This window comes from Micromesistius poutassou (genome assembly GCF_964030765.1).
Source record: "Micromesistius poutassou genome assembly, chromosome: 20".
Lineage (NCBI taxonomy): Eukaryota > Metazoa > Chordata > Actinopteri > Gadiformes > Gadidae > Micromesistius > Micromesistius poutassou.
In genome coordinates this window covers 3,236,158-3,262,558 of record NC_140290.1, presented here as the reverse complement: position 1 = coordinate 3,262,558, position 26,401 = coordinate 3,236,158, and the positions used below count along the sequence as shown (strand labels likewise).

The window sequence follows — 26,401 nt, the reverse complement described above, 5'->3', positions numbered from 1 at the left end:
GTCAGTCCCTCCTCTGCTCTAGCAGTACAGACACCTCTCTGTCAGTAGCAGTACAGTTCTTCAAACTGAAACTTTAAAGTAAACCCTGACAAATCCAAACATTGCCCTCATTGTGTGTGTGTGTGTGTGTGTGTGTGTGTGTGTGTGTGTGTGTGTGTGTGTGTGTGTGTGTGTGTGTAGGAGCACGGTGGACCCCCAGAAGATGCTCCTGTCCTGGGAGCAGGGCAGCCCTGTGATGGAGGGCGGGTCCTCCGCCACGGACACAGACACCACCAGCCTGGAGGACCAAGGTACACACACACACACACACACACACACACACACCACCAGCCTGGAGGACCAAGGTACACACACACACACACACACACACACACACCACCAGCCTGGAGGACCAAGGTACACACACACACACACACACACACACACACACACACACACACACACACACACACACACACACACACACACACACACACACACACACACACACCACCAGCCTGGAGGACCAAGGTACACACACACACACACACACACACACACACACACACACACACACACACACACACACACACACACACACACACACACACACACACACACACACACACACAGACACCACCAGCCTGGAGGACCAAGGTACACACACACACACACACACACACACACACACACACACACACACCACCAGCCTGGAGGACCAAGGTACACACACACACACACACACACACACACACACACACACACACACACACACACACACACACACACACACACAGAGAGAAATAAACACATACACACAGATTAATGTCTCCAGATTCTGTGCATTAAAACCGTTAATAGAGGTATACATTACTCTTGGGCGGTATCTGTTTTGTCATACCTTCCTGACCGGGACAAACTGTATCTGTGTAAAGAACAGAATAAGAAACCAGTTGTGCTGAGCTTCTGGTGAAGTTATTAGAGCATGTATGACCTCTATTCTACAAGGTGTGTGTCTGATGATGATGATGATATGCAATGGGCCAACTCAAACAAGTCAGATGAAATACTTATGGCCCATAGAAAAGTTAATGGATAGTGTGGATAGAGTCTGTGATAGTTTCCATCGATGTATGTAAAGTTAGTTGAACCTGTATTCTATACAGTCTGAGGGCTTTACACACCGCCCTGGCCACCCAGTCTGCACCCTGCTGCTACTGTTGTACAGCAGGATGCACTCCTCAACAGCCATTACATTTGTTTTAAACGAGCTGTACCCGGGTTCCTGTTTGTCAGGCTGTTGTTAAGGGCAGGGCCTCTGGTGTGGAGATACTGACCAAACGATGGTTGTGTAGAGGTTAGTGCTGCTGCCCGGCGTTCTCCTGGACAGATGGACATCGCTAGACACACTCCTAGCGGTGATCGCGTCTTTAGTTCACTGTGTCACATCTGTTGAAATCCAATATCTTTCTAACTTAAAACCATACACACTTCAAACAACATCAACTGCTATGGTGATGTGTGATTGTTTTAACACACATAGCAGCAGTGTGCTGCTGATGAGTTCCGGGCAGAACGCATCAACTCATCCTTAGCAAACAATTTCATTAATACACAGGATCAGATGTTATAATCCCTTGTGCCAAAATCCAAGGAAAACACATATTCAGAGGCCCCTGTCCAAACCAACCTTACAAGCACGCTGGCTACCAAACTACCAACCAAAGGTGAAAAACACGATAAATAATTACCTATCCTAGTACCTATCCTATCCTATGGCTATCACAGCCTAAAAACAGCAATGCCACCTTCAACAGACCCAGGCTCCGTTTAAGTGCGAGCTCCAGGTAGTGAGAATGCCCCTAAGTTGAAAAAAAAATAATAATAATAATAAATAAATAAATAATTACAGTACAATGTACCTATCCTATCCTATGGCTATCACAGCTTAAAAACAGCAATGCCACCTTCAACAGACCCAGGCTCCGTTTAAGTGCGAGCTCCAGGTAGTGACAATGCGCCCCTGACCAAACCAACCTTATAAGCACGCTGGCTACTAAGCTACCAACCAAAGGTGAAAAACACAAGACAACTAGCCCAACTAACAGCAGTAAATACAGCAGTATGCAGTAAGCAGAGTATCATTGGGGTTATCAAGTGGGCACCCTCTTTCACAGATGTTTCGTTAAGTTAGGCCCATGACACCTCCTGAAGGCTTAACAATGAAACCAGCGTCCTGGATTCACCCCCCTCAATGCTGCCACCACATTGCCACATTTAATGCATCTAAACACTCTTTCCTGCATCGTACCCCTAGCCCTACCGCTAACCCTGACCAAACAAACACGTTAGCACAATAGCACACGTTAGCACATCTGGCTTACCTTAGCTTGGTAACCCCAGGAAGTATGTTTTCTCCTTATCCACAGCCATTCACTTGCTCGTTCTGCTGCCACGGACATGTTACTAACCGCCTGCCTCAGACTTCGTCCACAAATACCCAGTTCAGTCAGCAAGCTAATAGCAGATCTAGCCACGAACCCCCGCGCACCGATTTCAATAGGCCTTAGTCGCGTACTCCAGCCTCGCTGTGCTGCCTCTCCAGCCATCTCAGCATATTTCGCTTTCTTAAGCTCATTGGCTACTTCAACTCTGTCTTCCCAAGGAACTGTAAGCTCAATAAAATAAACAATCTTCTCTGAGTCTGACCACAATAGCATATCTGGTCTTAGCCGAGTGCCTACGATGTGTGGAGGCACAACAACCTGCTGAATAAGGTCTGCCTTCATTTCCCAGGCTCCTCCATTACTTAGCTGCCCGACTCTATGCCTGCCTCTAAATGGTCTAGCCTTTTCCCCCTGACGCACAAAGTTAATTTGCCTACCCTCTTTACTAGTGGCTGCTGAATTAGCTTCTCTCCGTTTATCATCAACAGCCTCTGCCAAACATTTCAATACCTGGTTGTGACGCCACGTATAGGGCCCCTGGGAGAGACTGACCTTGCACCCTGATAGGATATGGCGGAGGCTGCACACACAGGAACATAGTGTCTCATCCTCACCAAACCATTGATTTAAGTTCTGGGGAGATGGGAGAACATCATAAGTGGCACCTATCATAAATCTGATCCTGCTAGCCCCCATGCTCCATAGATCTCTCCACTTTATCTTCTTCTTCTCCACTCCCTCCCAATTCACCCACTGCCCTTGTTTAGCCTGCGACACTGCCTTAGTACATCTTACAATCTCCTCCTGTCTATGTATTTCCTCCACTACCATTTTCCTCCTTTCTCCTGCAGAAGCCTTACCCCATGAGGGTTTACCTATGTCCCTCCCTAAGCACCCCCATGCTGAACATGGCCCATGATATCCCTATGCCTAAGTGCCGATTGAGCTTGCTGGACCGCTTGTTTTGGTTTCCATTTCCTCCCTGCTTTAACTGTGGGTGCAACCCTCCTCACCACTGGGTCCTTGGACTGAGTAAAAGTCATTTCCAGTCTAACCTTAGCACATTTTAATTCTTCTGTCAGATTAGATATGGGCAACTCTACAATGCCCTTCCCATACAAGGCTACGCTGCTTAGGCAGCGTGGGACTCCGAGCCACTTTCTGACAAAAGAGTTGATCATTTTTTCCATCCTTTCTACCTTTGACAGAGGCAATGGCCACATTAGCCGGGGCAATAGACCAGACTGCAGACACCACAACTTATGCTTACCTGGCAGCCCTGACTTGTCTATCTTTGCAATACCTTGTCTAGTTTCCTGTCTCAATTCTTCAACCTGTGACTTATCACTAAGGCTTGCATCATACCACCTTCCCAGACTCTTCACTGGCTTCTCCAGAACTGTAGGCATCACCTCTTCATTTATAGCAAACTTCTTATCTACTACCTTCCCTTTAACGATTGAGAGACTCCTAGACTTACTTGGCTTCACCTTCATTCTAGCCCATTGCAGATTGCTATTTAACTTATCCAGCAACCTACTGGTGCACGGAGGTCCTTAGCAAACAAACCTTTTTCAGTCTCAACAACAATGCAATGGCCAAGACTTTATTTTGGACTTCTTAACTTTATTTTGTGGGGTGGCTGACCCAAGCACAAAGAGACATTTAGATGACACTGAGGAAGGTCCCCAGAGCCCAGTATACATATAAACTGCTGCTAAGAATATCCACTGCAGTGTGTAATGGATAGGAACCAGATGCAGGTGCAGAAGCACATGGCTGAGAGGCAGAGACTCTCGGATTGATGCTTCAAACATTGACACAACAACAGCGCTAATTAATCCCACTGCAGGTTCAATGGCAGGATCGCAGTCTCTCATCCTCCACGTGAACTCTGTTAGCTGCAGTGTTTGGAAATGTTGTCAGTACTATGTTCACACACTAACAAACACATCGGATTGTCATCAAGGCGTCTCTGCTCTGTGAATACTTAAGTGAACACTTGAGCCTCTGGGTTAGCCTCAGGGCATGACCTGATTGGATTTTCTCATTAAGAGTAGATTCACTCAGTGTCTTCTTTGTCTCTCAGTGGTTCTGTCAGCTTCAGATTGACTTAATGTTAATGGAACGGATGGTAGCAGTGGCCAGGACTTGTAGCATAGAGCGAGTGGTCATCCAGTCCTGATGTGAGCAGACAGATCTTGTTATAGTGGTTGGCAACTAGCAGGTTGAATAACCAGCAGGTGAACAACTGCCAGCTATGTTGTTTATGCCAGTGGGAAAATGCATGAATTGACTGCCCAGAGGGAAGGCAACTCACAGGACAACAGATTAGGTTTGCTGTACATCTGCTGTCCTGATTCCACAGTACTAGTATATGGCAGTTGGCAAACCTGTCTAAAGAAAATTCCAGAGAAAACTAACAAACAAAAGTATAGCCATGCAGTGGCTGTGGAAAATAAAATGGAAAAATGTTATGGGCATAATGTAGTTAACTTGCCATGGAAGAGATGGTGGTTCAAGGCTCAGGGCACATTAACCCAATTTGATGTAATTCTTAATTCTTAATAACACCTCGTTCTTAATAACGAGGTGTGTTCAGTACAGTGCAGCCTGAGACACTAATTGAATCCCACTTAACACATTTGACATGTTACGGTGTCGCCATAGCAGCTGACTCAGCCAGCGTCAGCAGTCTCAGCATCCCGGCCGCGCCCACCAAGAGGATCGCCTTCCTGTTCGACTCCACGCTCACCGCCTTCCTCATGATGGGGAACCTGTCCCCGGTCAGTACGCACACAGACACACACAGACACAGACACAGACACACACACAGACACAGACCTGTTCGACTCCACGCTCACCGCCTTCCTCATGATGGGGAACCTGTCCCCGGTCAGTACGCACACACACACACACAGACACACACACAGACACACACAGACACACACACAGACACACACACAGACAGACACAGACACAGACACAGACACACAGACACAGACACAGACACACAGACACAGACACACACACAGACACACACACAGACACACACACAGACACACACAGACACACACACAGACACAGACACACACACAGACACACACACAGACACACACACAGACACACACAGACACACACACACAGACACACACACACACAGACACAGACCTGTTCGACTCCACGCTCACCGCCTTCCTCATGATGGGGAACCTGTCCCCGGTCAGTACGCACACAGACACAGACACAGACAGACGGACGGACAGAGTCTGCGTGCGCAGCCTTTATATATGTATTTGGAGAAAGATGGGCCCTTTATTTATCCCCGAGGCGAGATAGCTTGTGAACTACTACTACTACCAAATAAAAAGGTACAGTATGTTCAAAGACAGAGCTGCTGACACTGGTCTGCCAGCTGGAGAGGAATGATGTTACACTGTTTAGTTCTGCTGTAGTGCATTCATTATGGATTCTTCCTCCCCACTACACTGTCCTGTCTGAGTGGTACTTTAACCCTTCACCAGAACCTGAAGAGCCACGCCGTCACCATGTTCGAGGTGGGCAAGCTGTCCGACGAGACTCTGGACAGCTTCCTGGCCGAGCTGGAGAAGGTGAGGAATAAAGATAGTGATGCGCTTAATCATGAAGATCCTTCTTAACACTTTTGGATTAAATAAATATTTATAATAGTTTTTTTCTTTGAGCATCATGATAATCCAATGTGTTTGTTTAATGTATACTTAATGTATTTAATGAATACTTAATGTATGTTTAATGTATGTTTAATGTATGTTTAATGTATGTTTAATGTATTTAATGTATGTTTAATGTATTTAATGTATGTCTAATGTGTTTAATGTATGTTTAATGTATGTTTAATGTATTTAATGTATGTTTAATGTATACGTCTGTCAGGTGGAGAGCACGGCGGAGGGAGAGGCCCAGCGCTACTTTGACCACGCCCTCACCCTGAAGAACACCATCCTGTTCCTCCGCTACAACAAGGAGCTCACCCAGGACCAGGGCCCCGACATCCCCAACATAGGTACTGACCAGTACTGACAGTACTGACCACACCACAACACATAGGTACTGACCAGTACTGACAGTACTGACCACACCACAACACATAGGTACTGACCGGTACTGACCAGGGCCCCGACATCCCCAACATAGGTACTGACCAGTACTGACCAGGGCCCCGACATCCCCAACATAGGTACTGACCAGTACTGACAGTACTGACCACACCACAACACATAGGTACTGACCAGTACTGACAGTACTGACCACACCACAACACATAGGTACTGACCAGTACTGACCAGGGCCCCGACATCCCCAACATAGGTACTGACCAGTACTGACCACAACACATAGGTACTGACCACACCACAACACATAGGTACTGACCAGTACTGACCAGTACTGACCACACCACAACACATAGGTACTGACCAGTACTGACCAGTACTGTACACACCACAACACATAGGTACTGACCAGTACTGACCAGTACTGTACACACCACAACACATAGGTACTGACCAGTACTGACCAGTACTGACCACACCACAACACATAGGTACTGACCAGTACTGACCAGTACTGACCACACCTCAACACATAGGTACTGACCAGTACTGACCAGTACTGGGGGGTACGACCCCCCAGCGGGGGCAGACGGCCTGTGCTCTTTCTTAAAGCTCTTCTTTCTTAAAGCTGCTCTTTCTTAAAGCTGCTCTTTCTTAAAGCTCTTCTTTCTTAAAGCTCTTCTTTCTTAAAGCTGCTCTTTCTTAAAGCTCTTCTTTCTTAAAGCTGCTCTTTCTTAAAGCTCTTCTTTCTTAAAGCTGCTCTTTCTTAAAGCTCTTCTTTCTTAAAGCTGTTCTGTACATCTGGGCTTGCTACAACGGCCTGTACATGTGGAGATTGTTGATGCAGTAAAAAAGAATGAGCAATGGCAGTAAATAAAGTGACTAAAGCACAAGCAAAGTGCCCGACAGGACATAAAGTGACATTGTGAGCACAGACAGAGGCTCATGGGCATCAGGCCCGTATACGTAGTCAGAAAACAACTGGGGTGACGTAATGGTAGCCTATAGCGACTATGTTGGTTGATCTGCTGCTTTCAAAACATAATCTCAACCGAGCTGCAGCGCGGCGCTTCCTATTGGTGCTAGGGGCGGCACTTGGCGCGCGTTACATGCGTGCCGCAGCGCCGGTGTATTTTGGGCTTGAGTATTCATGAATTGCTCGCTAAATTAAATCAGGTCTAATAACAGGGTTTAAAAATGGCAACTCTCGGGGGTGAAGACCATCAAGGCAAGACACTCTGCTTTTCGGCAATAGTTGCAATTATTTATTTACTTTATTTACTCATTATTTATTTACAAGAGTCATTTATGTTTAGAGAGAGAGACAGATTGTCCCCCTCTCCTTGAACCACAACAAGCACATCCCTCCCCCAGCAGGCAGCGTTGTGCCAGCAGACGCTGTGTGTTGGTCTGTTTAGTGCTGGACGCGTGCCTACGTTTATAGTGTGAGCTTGTTAGTTTGTTTGTTAGTCTGTTTAGTGCTGGACGGGTGCCTACGTTTATAGTGTGAGCTTGTTAGTTTGTTTGTTAGTCTGTTTAGTGCTGGACGGGTGCCTACGTTTATAGTGTGAGCTTGTTAGTTTGTTTGTTAGTCTGTTTAGTGCTGGACGGGTGCCTACGTTTATAGTGTGAGCTTGTTAGTTTGTTTGTTAGTCTGTTTAGTGCTGGACGCGTGCCTACGTTTATAGTGTGAGCTTGTTAGTTTGTTTGTTAGTCTGTTTAGTGCTGGACGGGTGCCTACGTTTATAGTGTGAGCTTGTTAGTTTGTTTGTTAGTCTGTTTAGTGCTGGACGGGTGCCTACGTTTATAGTGTGAGCTTGTTAGTTTGTTTGTTAGTCTGTTTAGTGCTGGACGGGTGCCTACGTTTATAGTGTGAGTTTCTCACTCATTCTCGGCCATTCTGCTGCTGTCGTGTGATGAGGTCTGAATTACCGTCAGGAAGACTTTGTTTTCATCCGATGTTAATAATTGTTGAGCGGCGAACCCAGTTGAATTGAGGAGCCCGTTTGTTTACGCTGGTCACCTTAAATTAGTAGTAAAGTAACATCATTCAACTGTACCAAGCTCAAAGTTTGATTTGGTCTTCTGATAACCGAAAAACGAAATGTAGATGTTTCTCATTTGATAATAATACTCAAATTGTATGTCCCAATGACACATAAGAGGATAAAGCAGCGTTGACTGTGGTGCAGGCTTCCCCCTGGACATGCTGCGCTGCGAGAGCCTGCTGGGGCTGGACCCCGCCACCTGCAGCCGCGTGCTCAACAAGAACTACAAGCTGCTGGTCTCCATGGCGCCGCTCAGCAACGAGATCAGACCCATCAGCAGCTGCACGCCCCAGGTACTGTGTGTGTGTGTGTGTGTGTGTGTGTGTGTGTGTGTGTGTGTGTGTGTGTGTGTGTGTGTGTGTGTGTGTGTGTGTGTGTGTGTGTGTGTGTGTGTGTGTGTGTGTGTGTGTGTGTGTGTGTGTGTGTGTGTGTGTGTGGCGTGGGAGCACAGCCAGAAGTGGAACTGCCTTGAACTCTCGTTGTCTTCCTGGATCCGTCGTAGCCTTAGAGTTGCCAACTGGATGCTTACACACACACGCCACAGTCGTCTCTTCCTTCTATATATATGAGGGGCGCTACTCTGTGAGCGACTCGCGGCGTGTATCTCTCTCTGTTTGTGAGTTTTTTGTGCTGTCTATTAATGTGTAAACGGCAAACTTTTAATACTGGACTCTTTACAACAAGTATGGCTTCAACACTGAAACATTTGGCGAGCCTGGGAATCTTGATCGCCCTTATTCACCCAGCAGTCGCATTATGGAATAAGCCGGCAGGTCCCAAGACTCACCTATGCCCGGCCGACACTAATGAGTCTTCGGCTGGGGTCCATGGACTTACAAGCAACATCACCCTTTCTGCATCAAATACCTCGATGCTCACAGAGGAATCATCAAGTCACACGAACTCGGAGGAAAAGGGGATCCAGGGGAGGAATTCACAACAGAATGCGGAGACGCGGTAGAAGGCTACCACCACTACCGGCAGTAACTCTGTCTAAAGTTAGATAATTGCAGAATAAAATGACAGAACTTTCTGCACTTATCAAACTGGACTCAGACTACCGTCCGACAAGCCTTTTCTGTTTTACGGAAACGTGGTTGTCAGAAGAATATCGGATATAGAGCTGGAGGGATTTACTATCATACGTTTTGATAGAGACACTACACCAACACGGAGACACATCGGAGGAGGGCTGTGCATGGCTGTACACAACAGGTGGGCTACACACTTTACACTGAGAGAGACAGAATGCAGCAGACACCATGAGATCATGACATGTCATTTAGGCCTTTTTTACTTACCGCGGGAGTTTCCACAGATAACTATTATTTCAGCATATGTCCCTGGTCCTGACAATGCGTTTGCTGAACATTACAACAACAGAGCTCTAAACCGTAATAGCGGGCATCCAGTGTTTTTGCTTGGCGGTTTTAATACGTGATGTAGCCTCACTGTCACCCAATTTAGAACAATACGTTACACCTCCCGCAAGAATGGACACAACTATAGACCTGTGTTTTGGTAACATACCGGGTGCTTGTGTCTCAAAGCCCCGCCCATCACTCGGTCGCTCTGACCATAATCTCATTCTGCTGCTCCCAAAATACAGACAATAAAGACTGAAGACTAACAAAACACAAACACAAACCATCCAGGTCTGGAACAATGAGTCTGTGGAGACAGTGCGGGCCTGCATAGAGACCACAGACTGGGATATTTTCTTTGATGGCTGTGAGGGAGACCTAAGCCTTCTCACAGACTCCATCTCCTCCTATCTGTCCTTCTGTGAAGAGTCTTCTATTCCAACCAAACAGGTCAAGCTGTATCCTAACAACAAGCCTTGGGTTACCAAGGACCTGAAGCATTGCCTAAACAAAAAGAAAGCCGCGTTCCTCCAGGGGGACACACACAGAGAGCTGAATAAAGAGCTGAGGAGGAAAACCAGGCTGGCTAAGCTCCAATACAAAAACAAGATGGAGGACAAATTTACTGCTGGCAATGCAAGGGAGGCATGGCCAGGACTTAACATCATGATGGGCAGAACAGTTAAATGTGCCCAGGTCCAATGCCCTGATTCTGCCACCTTTGCAGAGCAACTTAACACCTACTGTGGCAGGTTCAACAAGCCCTCTGCCCGTAAGGACTGGCCCCTGACCACCTCCACACACTCAGCCATCATAGTGGACAAAAAGATGGTTACATCCATTCTGAGCCGTGCTGATCCCCGGAAAGCACCTGGTCCCGATGGGCTGAGGGGCAGGGTGCTGAGGGCAGGGTGCTGAGGGGCAGGGTGCTGAGGGCAGGGTGCTGAGGGCAGGGTGCTGAGGGCAGGGTGCTGAGGGCAGGGTGCTGAGGGCAGGGTGCTGAGGGCAGGGTGCTGAGGGGCAGGGTGCTGAGGGCAGGGTGCTGAGGGCAGGGTGCTGAGGGGCAGGGTGCTGAGGGGCAGGGTGCTGAGGGAATGCTCAGCCCAGTCATCACCCGACTATTCCAACAGCTGCTAGACTCCAGCTGTGCTCCACAGATATGGAAGGAGTCCACCATCATACCTGTGCCAAAGAAATCCACTGCCAGGGACATGAAGGACTTCAGACCAGTGGCACTCACCTCAATACTATGCATGGAGAGAGTGCTGTGTGACCATCTCACTGCTATGGTGGCAGACAGACTAGATCCTCTCCAGTTCGCCTACAAGGCAAAGAGAGGGGTGGATGAGGCCTGCCGCACTCTTCTGGACACCGTATGCCGGCACCTGGACTCTTCACAACCACACACGCAGATTTTATTTATGGACTTTTCCTCTGCTTTTAACACGGTTGACCCACACATTCTATGCGATCGCCTCCTGGAATTAGAGGTCAACCCAACTCTGATTTTATGGATAAAATACTTTTTATTGGATAGACCCCAGCATGTTGTGGTCAATGGTTTTACATCCAAAAACATTGTTTTAAACACAGGAGTCCCCCAGGGCTGTGCTTTATCCCCCATTTTATTTTCTATATACACAAACAACAACATGGACTTTTCACTGCTAAAGTATGCAGATGACATGGCCCTAGTAGCCCATGTCAGGGACATGAACTCCCTCGCTGCATACCATGAGCTGGTGGGCAAGCTCATGGACTGGATAGAGGAAAGCTCCTTGGAACTTAACATCTCCAAAACCAAGGAACATCTAACTCCCCTCACCCCCTCTTTGAACCCCTGAGGCTGCAGGCAGTGGAGCAGGTAGAGGCCTTCAGGTACCTGGGCATGGAGATGGGCAGCTGCCTGTCCTTCTCCCACCACACTGACTCAGTGTTCAAAAGGCACAGCAACGCCTGTTGCTGCTGAGGAAACTAAGGGACATTTGAACAGTGGTTTACAAATCACTCATTGAATCAATTCTCACCTTTAAAATCTCATCCTTCACATCTGTTAAAAGTAAATCAAAGCTCTCCAGGGTCATTAACCAAGCAAGTAAAATAATTGGCGATAATCAAACTCAACTATCTGTACTTCACACACAAGCAATAGAAAGGAAAGCAAACCACATCTCATCAGACCTCAGCCATCCCGAGTCTTTCCAGCTACTACCATCAGGCCACCACTACAAAGTCCCCTCCTTCAGGAAAAACATTTACAGAAATTAATTTATTCCCACTGCCATAAAAATACTAAACAAACAATAACACCCCCCTACTGCCCCCCCCCACCCTCCACTCCCTTTTTTTTTAGATAGCCATTGTACTATATAATATTTATTTATTGTAATGTGTAATATTTATTGATTGCACCAGTCACTTTACCACTATTGCAAGAATGCTGTTTCTCTGTCAGTTTGTCTGTGGTCTTTGTGTCCTTGCTGATGTGTGTTGAGCCACGCTGAAGATCATTTTCTGTCATGTCAGATAATAAAGTTTTTCTGATTCTTTGTCTTCCTGGATCCTTCGTAGCCGTAGAGTTGCCAACTGGATGCTTACACACAAACACCACAGTTGTTTCTTCCTTCTGGACACACACACACAAACAAATTCACATGCAAAGGGTATGATTTGCTGGCAGGGTTGCGTGGGATTTCCCCTTTTCTGGTCTATATATCCCTGCCTCTGCTGAATTATTTTTATCCCAATAAAACACAAAATGTATCTCTGCTACTTCACCAATAGACCATATAAAATACCTTAAATATTAGTATATATATATACTATAATATAAGTATTTTTAACTTTAGCAAGGCACTCGAATGTGAACAGTCAATAGTGCGATAGAAATGAAATGTGATGAAATTGACCACCCACTTTCAGCACTGGGATTTATGAGACTATAGATGACGTCGATGACTATTGGATATTAATGTTTGTAAATAACTTAGGGGTGTTCATTTAGGGGGATTTATTTCTTGCATGTTTTGTTTTGTTGTGCATGACCACAGCCCCTTTGTGTCCGCATGAGGAAAGTTCAAGATGGGCAATTAGAGCCAACATATTGAGCTAGGCTACTTGATGGGTTAAACAGGAAAAAAACCATTCCGATATTCCTGCAGATGCAGTGAAGAAGGTCAAGTTCGGAAAAAATTCATTTATTTACATGAATAAAAAACGTTTCGAAACATAAGTCGCACCCTGCACGTACACATAGCACTGAGAAGACATTAGAGATATTAGAGATATTAAACAATCCATTCATGGTATTTCTAACTTCTTTTCCTTCCATTCATCAGCGGTTCAGACCCGTCGAGACCCAGCCACTGCTAAAGCCACGTTCTGTGTGCTTTATTATTGTGCTTAGGAATGCACAACCTTTGTATCCCTTTTCTGTTATTCTTCTTCTCAACAAACTTGTGCAATTAATGTGGCCAAAACTACCGAACCAATCGATTCCATTCAACATCTGTCACAAAGGTCTAGGGCCGTACATTTGGGTAATGACTTTTCATATTTGTAAACATTATACTTTTTGAGATATTCTACTTTTAAATTACTATTTTTTACAATGGAAATCAATGGGAGGACGGAGGAACCGTCTGCCCATTCTCTGACACTTAATATTTAAAGACTTTACAAACTCTTTATTTGTCGTTAACCTTCTTTCAAAGGTTTAACAAATCAAGACACTTTTGTTCATAATCACAGTCTAACTGTGAGTTCACACCAAAAGACACATTTTTCGCGCGACAAATCTAAATCTGTCGCCGTGCATAACTGTGTTCACACCGCACATTGAAACGTGTTGCGGGGCGAATTTTGTCGCGGAGCGTCAAAAGCTAGTACCACTACTGCTACTATCTTCCAGCTTTGACAGTGTTACAGTTTAGCTTCCAGCTTTTGTAACAATGTATTTCAGCACTTTGCTTCTTCAGGTAATGTAATTCAGCGTCAGTCAGTTTTGGATTTCCAGGTGCACTGCAATACATTTGACCTTTCAGATTCTTCTGTTCAATTAATTTTGCATTTCTGCATTTTTAGCAATGCTTTGCGTTTTTATTCAGCTGTCACTTTATTTGTTTCCAACCATTTACATTTTTTTAAATGGTGTGCATGTTTACATGTTTACTCCATTTAGACTTTTGAACTCAAATCCCTTCACTTGATTTAAGCCATTTAACGTTTCTTTACATCTTAATCTGTGTGGCTTTGTACTACAGCACTCACCGCATTTTCTCCAGGAAATGCATTTTCTAGTATTGACTGTGATTTACATTTTAAGAAGCATCTCTAACTACCTCCCTCATCTTACCCACAGAAAACCGATAATTGTTCAAAAGTTGTGAATTAAGAGAAGACAAGAGACTGAAGTTGATGGTTTCTATGTCCAGTGTCTGATTTCTGTCCAACCATAACTCAACTCATCCACACTCAACCATCAACCTCTATACAACCCTCAGCTGGATTGAACTGGAATATGGTTATGGTTCTTAGCAGATGCCTTTATCCAAAGCGACATGCAAAAAGAGGCATTTCTACGCACAGTAATCCCTTATGCGTGGGATTACATTTTCTAGTTTATTTATTGTTATATATAAACATGTTTTATATATATATATATATATATATATATATATATATATCATATTATTTAATGTTCTTGTCATTTCTTCTTACGTGTTCATGTCTTCTCACATGAAGCTTTGTGTGTGTGTGTGTGTGTGTGTGTGTGTGTGTGTGTGTGTGTGTGTGTGTGTGTGTGTGTGTGTGTGTGTGTGTGTGTGTGTGTGTGTGTGTGTGTGTGTGTGTGTGTGTGTGCAGCACATCGGCCCAGCCATCCCGGAGGTGAGCTCTATCTGGTTCAAGCTGTACCTGTACCAGGTGACGGGCCAGGGGCCCCCCTCCCTGCTGCTCTCCAAAGGCTCGCGGCTGCGCAAACTGCCCGACATATTCCAGGTGAGCGCTTCACTACCATTGTGTTACGGTCTCTGAATCCATCAGCCTCCAATTATCTCCGTCATTTTAAACTGTTACTGTTATTTTAAACTCCTTGTATTGTTATGTTTCCCTTGTTGCTACGCACAAAAAAACAATAAAGGTTGAATGATTGATACACAGAATAAGTTGAGGATTTTCCCGTTGGATGCGTCGCTGTTGTAATATAACGCATAATGTGATTTACAGATAGATGACTTTTTGGATCCCTGAGGAAATGATTTGTAACAGCAAAGTAAATATAGTATAATAAGACGGCAAGCATTGTAAACAAAAATACAGTATAAATATTCTGAAGATAAAACCTACATCTTACCAACAGCAGAATGTGAGAGGACTAGTCCAGCACACGATGGTTTATGACCAGCAGCAGAATGTCAGAGGACTAGTCCAGCACACGATGGTTTCAGGTTTATGACCAACAGCAGGATGTGAGAGGATTAATCCAGCACACGATGGTTTCAGGTTTATGACCGGCTGCTGATCACTTCTTGGGGTCACGACCCCGGAGTGGTGCCCACGTCCAACGTGCTGGCCATGCTCAACGACGCCCTCACACACTCCGCAGTGCTGATCCAGGTACACACACACACACACACACACACACACACACACACACACACACACACACACACACACACACACACACACACACACACACACACACACACACACACACACACACACACACACGGTCTTGTTCAATCCTAGGTAGCAGCTACAATAAATGGATCATGTGTTATTCCCTTTGATTGAGGTGATAATATATGTATCATTTTTCACATCACATCAAACACACATCAAAGCTATTGCTGCTGCGTAATGAGCCAGTGTGTTTGAGCCTTTTAATCTGAATCAACTTAACACTTATTACAATGTTGTGTGTGTGTGTGTGTGTGTGTGTGTGTGTGTGTGTGTGTGTGTGTGTGTGTGTGTGTGTGTGTGTGTGTGTGTGTGTGTGTGTGTGTGTGTGTGTGTGTCAGGGTCACGGGATGCACGGCCATGGAGAGACGGTTCACATCCCGTTCCCGTTCGACGAGGACGATCTGAAAGGAGGTGGGTTGAATCTCTTTATCTCCAGTTCTCTTTCCCTCATCAAACCACTTTCTGTGGTTCTGGCCCCGTTTCTCTCACAGGGCTGAAACCGCGCTGTTGAGACGCATTCTGGACCATTTCCACCAAGATGCCCGTGTGACGCGCTCCGTTGCTCTGATTGGCTGTAGCGCTATCCATTCCTGTTCTGTTGCTCTGATTGGCTGTAGAGCTATCCATTCCTGTTCCGTTGCTCTGATTGGCTGTAGAGCTATCCATTCCTGTTCTGTTGCTCTGATTGGCTGTAGAGCTATCCATTCCTGTTCCGTTGCTCTGATTGGCTGTAGAGCTATCCATTCCTGTTCCGTTGCTCTGATTGGCTGTAGCGCTATCCATTCCTGTTCTGTTGCTCTGATTGGCTGTAGAGCTATCCATTCCTGTTCTGTTGCTCTGATTGGCTGTAGAGCTATCCATTCCTGTTCTGTTGCTCTGATTGGCTGTAGAGCTATCCATTCCTGTTCCGTTGCTCTGATTGGCTGTAGAGCTATCCATTCCTGTTCTGTTGCTCTGATTGGCTGTAGAGCTATCCATTCCTGTTCCGTTGCTCTGATTGGCTGTAGAGCTATCCATTCCTGTTCCGTTGCTCTGATTGGCTGTAGCGCTATCCATTCCTGTTCCGTTGCTCTGATTGGCTGTAGAGCTATCCATTCCTGTTCCGTTGCTCTGATTGGCTGTAGAGCTATCCATTCCTGTTCCGTTGCTCTGATTGGCTGTAGAGCTATCCATTCCTGTCCAGAGGCATTTTGGTCTGAACTCGTTGATAACGCCCCTTGGAAAATGAAAAAAAAACGAACAGACATAAATTCTGTACATAGATTCTTTATGTTGACATCATATGATATATGTTGAGTATTAAATATATATATATATATATATATATATTATTTTTTTTTTTATTTAACATGGATTATAAACCTTTGTATAAACTCTCTCACGATTGAAATCAGTGGAGAAACTTCTCCCCATCCCACCGGTTTAGTGTATTTTTTTACAGTCTTGGTCTCTGCAATATGATGTTAAACCTAACCCTAACCTAACCCTAAACTAACCTAACCCTAACCTAACCCTAAACCATCCAAAGGCCAACGCTGTGTGTGTATCACCCTGTCCCCCTGTCTGTCCCCCTGTCCCCCTGTCTGTCCCCCTGTCTGTCCCCCTGTCCCCCTGTCTGTCCCCCTGTCTGTCCCCCTGTCCCCCTGTCTGTCCCCCTGTCCTCCTGTCTGTCCCCCTGTCTGTCCTCCTGTCTGTCCTCCTGTCTGTCCCCCTGTCCTCCTGTCTGTCCCCCTGTCTGTCCTCCTGTCTGTCCCTCTGTCTGTCCCTCTGTCCCCCTGTCTGTCCTCCTGTCTGTCCCTCTGTCTGTCCTCCTGTCTGTCCCTCTGTCTGTCCTCCTGTCTGTCCCCCTGTCTGTCCCCCTGTCTGTCACCCTGTCCCCCTGTCTGTCTGTCCCTCTGTCCCTCTGTCCCTCTGTCCCCTATCTTCCACTATCTTCTATCTTCCAACACTTGGTTGGTGTCGAGGTCTAGATTGACACCAACACAGTTAAACACGACTCCGTAGCAGGGAGCTTGGGGAGCCTTAAAGTGTTTCAGCTGGAAGTAGAGATTTAGAGGTTTATTTCATGTTTATTCGTCGTTGTGTATGAGAGTTATAATGAGCAATGTTTTATATGAAATGTGCAACACACCGTTGCATTATATTAGAACTGTTCTTAACCTCGGACATAATAAACGGTGCTCAGAAGAGCTTCCCCCTCCACCCAGCGGAGCGTTACCTTACAGTTCTAGTCGGACACAAACGTCAAAATCAACGGCTCCACAAAACGTTGTCACTGTCAAATATACCTGTCTTATTCCCGCCTTTTTCCCGGCATGGTCCACGCGTTTACTGACTGAGGAAATATACCGGCTTGATTTCGTACCCCAATTGACCCTCTCTGACCCTACACATATACATACATCAGATACAATACATATCGGCGGTTTCATTTTCATGTAAATGCGATTAGATGGCTTGGCGGTTCCGGGGAGGGGGCTTGGCTAGAGGTGTCGCTGCGTTGTCTAGACAGAGAAATCACAGCGATATCAACATGATGAGTTCTAACTGGAGACGGTGAAATCCGCAAGCTTCTGACCATCATGGGTGATGGTGATGCAGGCGCATTTAACAAAGACGTTGAAAGATGGTGTTATCTACGAGAAAGACGCAGAGAAACTTTCCTTACGAGGCTTTCGTGGGGATAAAAAACATGTAAGCAAAATAAATAATATGTCAGCAAAATAAAGAATAAATTGGAGTTTTTGTAAATAGTAGCCTACACTGAGATGTCGTCTACTCATTATTGCATGCGAGTGGCTTAAAATAAAATAAATATTTGTAGTATGCAAATGATTGTAAAGAGGTCTACTCTCGGTGCGTAGCCCCGTCTACTCCAATGAACTAAGAAAGACGGCTCTGTCACAAAGTTGGATTTTACCCTCTTGGTTTTACACAGACAAGACAGTGAAATTGTTACACTGCCAAGGCGTAGCGGCTTGGCAGTGTAACAATTCCTACAGACGAGCTCCACACATCAGAACATCCACAGAACGCCATGGTCTTATACTATTAACCCTCTCTCGGAGCGCCGCTGCCCTGTCCCACCCGTCCACACCGCTAGGCCCAGGCCCCTTCGTCGCGTTGTTGAGGAGTATATTAAAAGGCCCTTTGACGTCCTGAAAAGAACATCACTATTGACAAAGTACATGTTGTAGGAAATGGTGGAGGCATCCGCCTTTTACCGTTCTCAGAGTCCTCTTATTGTATCCATAGTGGTGAACCACATTCATAGACCTATCATTATCACTGTCTGTTATGTGTATTAATCAACAGCACTTGACCAGCGGTCTGTGAATTTTGCCTTTGATAACCTGACACTGTGCAGTTGTATCGCAGTTACAGTTACGTTTTATAACAAAAGAGTGATAACAAAGAGTGAGTGTAGTTATCGAATGGGGAAACAACCTCAAAAACAAAATACTCCAAAACATGGATGTAAGAATGCAAGAATGCATACCAGTTGATCATAATCTGCCTCATCCGCCAGCTGTCCTCTGCTTCTGGGACACCTGGTATTGGTAGCTAACTTAATGGTGAAATGCCACGGGGTGTAATTTAATATACGACATGGCTCATTACAACGCTCGTGAAGAATGGACGTGTTCAAGTATTGAAATGGGTCGTGGCCTTGGGGATAACGTGTTTTCATGTTTTAAAATGTGAATTCTAGCTCAACAAGGGGGTTCCCTTACACAAGTTGATTTAATCAATCAATCTAAGGCAACGAAAACAGAACAATTCTTATTTTCACAGGAATATACTCAAAATAAAACATACTTCTGAGCATTATATTCCATCTCTGTTCTGTCCCTTTCGCTACATGCCTTAAGTCTACACACTGCACCTTTGAATTGGTGGTGCAAATACATTCAGAATTTATAACATTTTATGATGGTTATTATTACACACACATTTTAACATTGTTCTTTACCAATATTAAAAGACATAAAACTTAAAGTACCCCCTGAATGTACACCTATTTGATAAACGCTGGGTTGGTGAACTCGGAACCTATTGGCGTGCAAAACCCTTATCCACTAGACCAGTGCCAACCTAGTCTACTTGTAGCCCAACAAGGATGGGGGCTTGGACCCGACCTGCTCCTTAAAGTGGGAATGTGCCAGACTGCGCCCCTCCCAGCTGGTAGCCAGGGTCTGTCCACTATGGCTGTGCTGCTGTGTTAGGAGGAGCAGCGGGGGGGCTGGCTGGCTGGCTGGCTGGGTGGGTGGGTTACAGGGGAGTATCAATAGTATGATGACAAATAATAACAATTATTATGATTATTATTATTATTGTTAATAGTATGATTCTAGTAAACAAAGAGATGTTGGGTCTGGCAAGCAATATTTTATTTCATGATTTAAATATATATAAATATGATGTCCTGGTCATTTTAATATATATGTATCAATATGAAACCATCAACTGACCACAGTGTGACTGGCCCCTGGTGACCGCGCCCCTCCTGCTCCCCACAGACTTCTCCTCGTCCAACATGTGTGTGCACAAGGCGCTGCGCACGCTGCAGGACCGCGTGGACCTGAAGCACCAGTGTGGCTACGTCACCATGCTGAACCCCAACAGGCAGCGGCACCGCGACGGGGACGCCAACGACTGCAGGGGTGAGACACACACACTCACACACACACTCACACTCACACACACACACTCACTCACTCACTCACTCACTCACTCACTCACTCACTCACTCACTCACTCACTCACTCACTCACTCACTCCGTATAGTTTGTCAGAACTGGTGTGTCCCTGTGTGAGTTGAAGGGCTGACCCCGGCTGTGTTAATGCCATGCCCTCCCAGTTGAGCCAGACTGCATACTGGCGTTCTCCAGTACATTGTGTCCCAACACTCCCAGGCACACAAAACGCAGCCGCACGCACACACACACACACACACACACACACACACACACACACACACACACACACACACACACACACACACACACACACACACACACACACACACACACACACACACACACACACACACCTGCCATTTGTGCTGGGAAGTGCATGCTACTAAATGGGCTCCATTTTTCATAAATCACGCTGTTCTTGAAATGATACAGGCTGTGCACCTACTGGGATGTCAGTGCCAGGAGACACTGTTCCCCACGCAGTGGGCGGCGCGCTAACGCTTTAGCGTACGGAGCTGTGGTCCCTCAGCCTCAGGGCTGTTGATGGGAATGACCTCCAGCCTGGTTTAATTAAGATGTTTGTCTGTTTAATTGTGTCTCTTTATTGTGGCCGACTGAGCTAATGGAAGTGACTTTCTGATTTAATTTTGCCAATGCCACTCCAATCACAGAGTAAGCAGGCGCTGAGGCTCCACAAATGGAAACAGTGCGTTTGCTAAATGAAGGGCAGAAGGTATTTAACCAGCAGGCGGACCACCACGTCTGGAGGTTGTTCCTCTGATGGAGCTTCAGTGGCTCATTGTTCTCATCTACTTCTTTACTTTATTCTTTACTTTATAGAGTTTGAGGCGATGACAACAATAGAAGTCCTGTAGAAGACGGGTTGGGTGTTAAATATAGCCGTGTTCATTTGTACAATTATCAGTGTCATTCAGCACCTCCTAGCATGTCGTTTGGTTTGTCATCAACACCCAGACTTCCCCTTGAGATGCAGACTTGACGGGAGATTTTCTTCCGTTGTTTATTAATGAAGAATGAAGGAACGGGGGCGGAGCTTGGCCTTCTGAGTGGCAGCAAGGTGATTGATGATGTCATTGTTGTCCCAGGTGACACTCACCTGGGCGGAGGCTTCGACACCAACGGCAGCACAGAGTCCTTTGAGCTGGTGGAGGACGGGGAGGCAAAGGCCAAGACGGACGGTAGTGGCGCTCTCTCTCTCTCTCTCTTTCTCTTTCTCTTTCTCTCTCTCTCTCTCTTTCTCCCTTTCTCTTCCTCCCTTTCTCCCTTTCTCTCTTTCTCTCTTCCTCCCTTTCTCTCTCTCTCTCTTCCTCCCTTTCTCCCTTTCTCTCTCTCTCTCTTCCTCCCTTTCTCTCTCTCTCTCTTCCTCCCTTTCTCTCTCTCTCTCTTCCTCCCTTTCTCTCTCTCTCTCCCTAACTCTTCTCCTGAATCATTCATAGGGGCTTAGCTGTACTGAGCTCACTTCTGGAATAATAAAGTATAATTATATCGTGGTTTTATGCAGACGACATGATAGATTTTTCCTATTAATAAATAATATTTTTTGGTCCAAGCTATCTTAAAAAACATTGCTTGTATATTATTATTATTATTATTAGCATTATTATTATTATTATTATTATTATTATCATCATTATTATTATCATCTCCTCTGGTTCCTCAGCTCTTCCCAGGGAGGACGAGTGGGTTCCTCTGGAGCTCAGCTTCGGGATGCCTCTCTTCAGCTCCGAGCTCAACCGCAGAGTGTGTCAGAAGATCGCCTCGCACAAACTCTGCAGCAAGACCAGGTACAAACAGACACGCAATCATACAAACAGACACGCAATCATACAAACAGACACGCAATCATACAAACAGACACGCAATCATACAAACAGACACGCAATCATACAAACAGACACGCAATCATACAAACAGACACGCAATCATACAAACAGACACGCGATCATACAAACAGACACGCGATCATACAAACAGACACGCGATCATACAAACAGACACGCAATCATACAAACAGACACGCGATCATACAAACAGACACGCGATCATAGACTTTAACATCAAGGGACAGAGCAGGGAATTCAAAATAGACAATCAGAGAAGAGAATGTCAATGGAATTGTAAATATCAAAGAATGGAAATTGAAATGCGCTTTGAGGGAATATACATTTGAAATGCAATTTGAGAGGACAGAATTGTAAAATATAATTGCGTTGAAACCGTTAGAGAATGAATTGTTATTCTGTGGTTCCAGCCTGCAGGAGCTGCTCCACGAGAGCCGGAAGCTGTCCCTCAAAGTGCTGAGCTTTGTTCAGTCATTCCAGGTGAAGTCTTTGTTCCCCTCTCACCCCTTACCCTCCAACACTCTGATAATAATAATACTAAAACTACTCATAACCCACAGCTTCTGTGTGGGAAGAGATGATTAACAACGCAGGAGATTGGAGCAATGTGGTTTATTGTTTAGTGGCGCACAGGGTGACATTGTGCTTTTTTAATCAAGCAATCAGCCATCAGAGAATGGTCTCTTAATACAGATCTTGCTTTGATTGGCTTAATGCTTATAATATAATTCACATTGTATTAAAAAACATTCAAATGTTAGGTGACGTTGTACTCCTTTATCAGAACACTTTTGTGCGGGTTACTGTCAGTAGTTGGTGTCAAAGATCATCGCCATGACGACGGCCCCTGACCCTCCTCTCCGCAGGACTCCAGCCAGTCAGCGGACCCCGAGAGCGGCGTGTCGGGGCCCCTCAGCCAGCCCCCCGCCGAGGCCGGCGTCCCGCTGCCCGCGCTCAACCTGCTGTTCAGGGACGGGGCGCTGAGCGAGTGGAACGGCCGCGCCCCCCCCGCCCTCAACCTGGCCGCGCTGCAGCGGGACCAGCCCGCATAGGAGGGCCCCCCCCGCAGGGGACCAGCCCGCATAGGAGGGCCCCCCCCGCAGGGGACCAGCCCGCATAGGAGGGCCCCCCCCGCAGGGGACCAGCCCGCATAGGAGGGCCCCCCCCGCAGGGGACCAGCCCGCATAGGAGGGCCCCCCCCGCAGGGGACCAGCCCGCATAGGAGGGCCCCCCCCTGCAGGGGACCAGCCCGCATAGGAGGGCCCCCCCCGCAGGGGACCAGCCCGCATAGGAGGGCCCCCCCCTGCAGGGGACCAGCCCGCATAGGAGGGCCCCCCCCGCAGGGGACCAGCCCGCATAGGAGGGCCCCCCCCTGCAGGGGACCAGAGCCTCTGAGGGCCCCCCCCTGCAGGGGCCCAGAGCCTCTGAGGGCCCCCCCCCTGCAGCGGGACCAGAGCCTCTGAGGGCCCCCCCCCTGCAGGGGACCAGAGCCTCTGAGGGCCCCCCCCCTGCAGCGGGACCAGAGCCTCTGAGGGCCCCCCCCTGCAGGGGACCAGAGCCTCTGAGGGCCCCCCCCCTGCAGAGGGACCAGAGCCTCTGCCCCCCCCTGCAGCGGGACCAGAGCCTCTGGCCCCCCCCCCCCCTGCAGCGGGACCAGAGCCTCTGCCCCCCCCCCCTGCAGAGGGACCAGCCCATAGGAGCCTCTGACTGTATGTTCAGTTACAGGAACAGGGTTGCCAGATTGGGCCAGATTTCCTGCCCGATCTGGCAACCCTGGCTGGGCTGTAAACCCTAACCCTCTAGTTACAGAAAATAATCAAATTAACCACATTAGCATTTCTGGCGACCCGATCCGGGAGCCTTGCTGCCTCGCAAACTCTTGACGGCCGTTTATTTTTATCTGGTCACAAGGCAGTACTGTGTCCCTCCCAGGCCTCCTCCTGCTCCTCCTCCTGCTCCTCCTCCTGCTCCTCCTCCTGCTCCTCCTCCTCCTGCTCCTCCTCCTCCTGCTCCTCCTCCTCCTCCTGCTCCTCCTGCTCCTCCTCCTCCTCCTGCTCCTCCTCCTCCTCCTCCTGCTCCTCCTCCTCCTCTCAGTGATCTCCCGGTGGAGAGCAGAATGAAGCCCCCCCCCCCCCCGTGTCTCCTCTGTGGGGGCGTTTGATGCTAGGGGGACGTTAGCAGCTGGTGTAAAAGTCCCCTCCTTGTGGCCGCAGCCATATTGTAAACTGAGCGTGTTTGTAACAAGTGGTTCTGTTGTTGAAGTATAGACCCCCCACCCCCACTCAATGGGCAACCGTTGTGGTGTTCAGTTATGACCCTGACAATTTCAACACCAATGCGAGATTGAAGCACTAGAGAACGCAAGGACATTGGGTTCAGGTCTTTATCCCAGCATTGAATGGATGTTTTTATTATAATTATGAATATTATCATCATCCTGGACAGGAGGGTGAGTGACTTATCAGCTTAGATGTAATCAACCCATTCTGTGTTGAGTGGATCAGCCTAACTGGTTGTAAATGTGTGGGAATGGACCAAGACTTGGGCCTGGCCTGGTCACTTGTGGTTCCCCGTCTTGTCTCATCTGATCTGATGCATGATACTGTTGCACAAACCATGTCCTGAGATGGCCCTTTTCCAGTCCTTTCTCTGTGGGTCCAAACCCCTTTGGATGAAGTAATGATATGTTCTACTTTTGTTTCTGATTGTTATTTTATTGGCGTTTTAGTTTTTGAAGTGGGTGTGGGATTGCTTCTGGGTTCCACCCCTGGAATGGGCTGTGGGTGTTTCCAAGCCGTAGCCCAGGTGGTGAAGCATTAGCCAATCCTCATGGAGCTGATCTCCTCTCCATCCTCCCAGCACCTCTCGGTGACACCAAAGACCAATGCCTCTCTTACGTTGTTAGCACCTTTCTATTTGTTATTATTGTTTCATGATGGTTATTATTTTGTCGCCTTAACTCTTACTTTGGTCGGTTAGGACTACACTCGCAGTATCAGATCACCACCATTCCAGGTCCAATAACAATTTAAACCTTTTTTTTTTCTCCATTCGGTTCAATTATTGTGGCATTGATTAGACAAATGAGGAAGCCTCCCAGGACCACATGACCATATTCTCTCTACAAGACGAGGAGCTGGAGACGGGGCCCGGGTGACGGGGCCCGGGTGACGGGGCCCGGGTGACGGGGCCCGGGTGACGGGGCCCGGTGCTTCACCCAGGGCTGTCAACCTGCTGGCCTCTTTCCTTTGCCGGCTCCACGTTGTTCTCGGCGCACGCTGTCCCCCCCCCAGTGATTTTGTTTACAACATGGCGTCTTTTTGGGGGTTGTGTGTCCATGGAGGAGTTTGGGGTAACTTAGTCCTGGCCCCAGGGAGGAGGGTTAGGGTCAGGGAGGAGGCCGTGTAGCTGAGGTCTGAGACCCGTCGGGGCTCAGAAAGTGTTCTTTCTTAGCGGTGCTTCACGGACGTAAAGTTCCTTTTTAATCGCATTTGCAGCTGGAAGCCATTCTGTGTTATTTTACCTTTGTTCCCGTTCAGTTTTTGTACTTTCTATGGCATCGGCTTCCGTAAACATTTTTGACCCCTTTGTTGTTGATAATAATGCTGGTGACAATGTAGAAAAAAGGACTTCATAGGAGGTCCAGTTGAAGCATGATAATTGTGTAGAGACTTAAGTGTGTATGTGGTGTGTGAGCGTGTGCGTGTGTGTATTGTAGTCTACATCATTGGAGACATTATTGTTTCTTTTTTTTGTATGTGCATCACAAAAATTGACCCCTGACCTTTATCTTCCCGATAACCCCTGCGTCACGCAGTCACCCCGTCCCTAGCCCCCGTCTCTATCCTAGAATCATCTACCAGTGTTTTAAGAAAAGAAGTACAAAAATATACTGTTAGTTTTATATCAATCCACATTTAGAAAGTCTTTGTCTTGCTCGTTTGATGGGACTGTGAATATTATTGACTGAATAATAATACTAATTCTAATGATAATGCAAATGAAATGGGTTCCCAAAAAATAGACAAAGGAAATGTCACCTTTCTCGCTACAACACCCATTATTCCTACACTGTCCAGTTCCTCTCGTTTGAGAAAAGTGTTATTACAAAAAACAGAATATGTAAAAAGTATATGAAAATATGAATAAATATGTTATAAGAAATCTCTCCTTCAAGCAAAATGTGTTCATGTGTGTAATATTGTTCTTTTCGTGATGCATATAT

The 26,401-nt window shown here is 46.7% G+C and overlaps 1 protein-coding gene across 2 annotated transcripts in view; it reads left to right on the top strand.

The window, feature by feature from the left end:
- fam91a1 (family with sequence similarity 91 member A1) overlaps window positions 1-23,303 on the top strand; it is a 37,954-nt gene extending 14,651 nt beyond the window's left edge. The window contains exons 12-24 of one of the 2 annotated variants that reach the window (XM_084484406.1): window positions 181-290; window positions 5,100-5,212; window positions 5,951-6,037; window positions 6,342-6,471; window positions 8,713-8,861; window positions 14,796-14,930; window positions 15,435-15,548; window positions 15,953-16,025; window positions 20,135-20,278; window positions 21,421-21,513; window positions 21,996-22,119; window positions 22,587-22,656; window positions 23,043-23,303. In XM_084484406.1, the coding sequence (XP_084340532.1) occupies window positions 181-290; window positions 5,100-5,212; window positions 5,951-6,037; window positions 6,342-6,471; window positions 8,713-8,861; window positions 14,796-14,930; window positions 15,435-15,548; window positions 15,953-16,025; window positions 20,135-20,278; window positions 21,421-21,513; window positions 21,996-22,119; window positions 22,587-22,656; window positions 23,043-23,228 (1,528 nt within the window). In that variant the 3' untranslated portion in view covers window positions 23,229-23,303. Of the gene's footprint in view, window positions 1-180; window positions 291-5,096; window positions 5,213-5,950; window positions 6,038-6,341; window positions 6,472-8,712; window positions 8,862-14,795; window positions 14,931-15,434; window positions 15,549-15,952; window positions 16,026-20,134; window positions 20,279-21,420; window positions 21,514-21,995; window positions 22,120-22,586; window positions 22,657-23,042 lie in introns of both variants that reach the window. The other variant, XM_084484405.1, reaches the window with a different exon arrangement.
- Window positions 23,304-26,401: the final 3,098 nt, after the last annotated feature.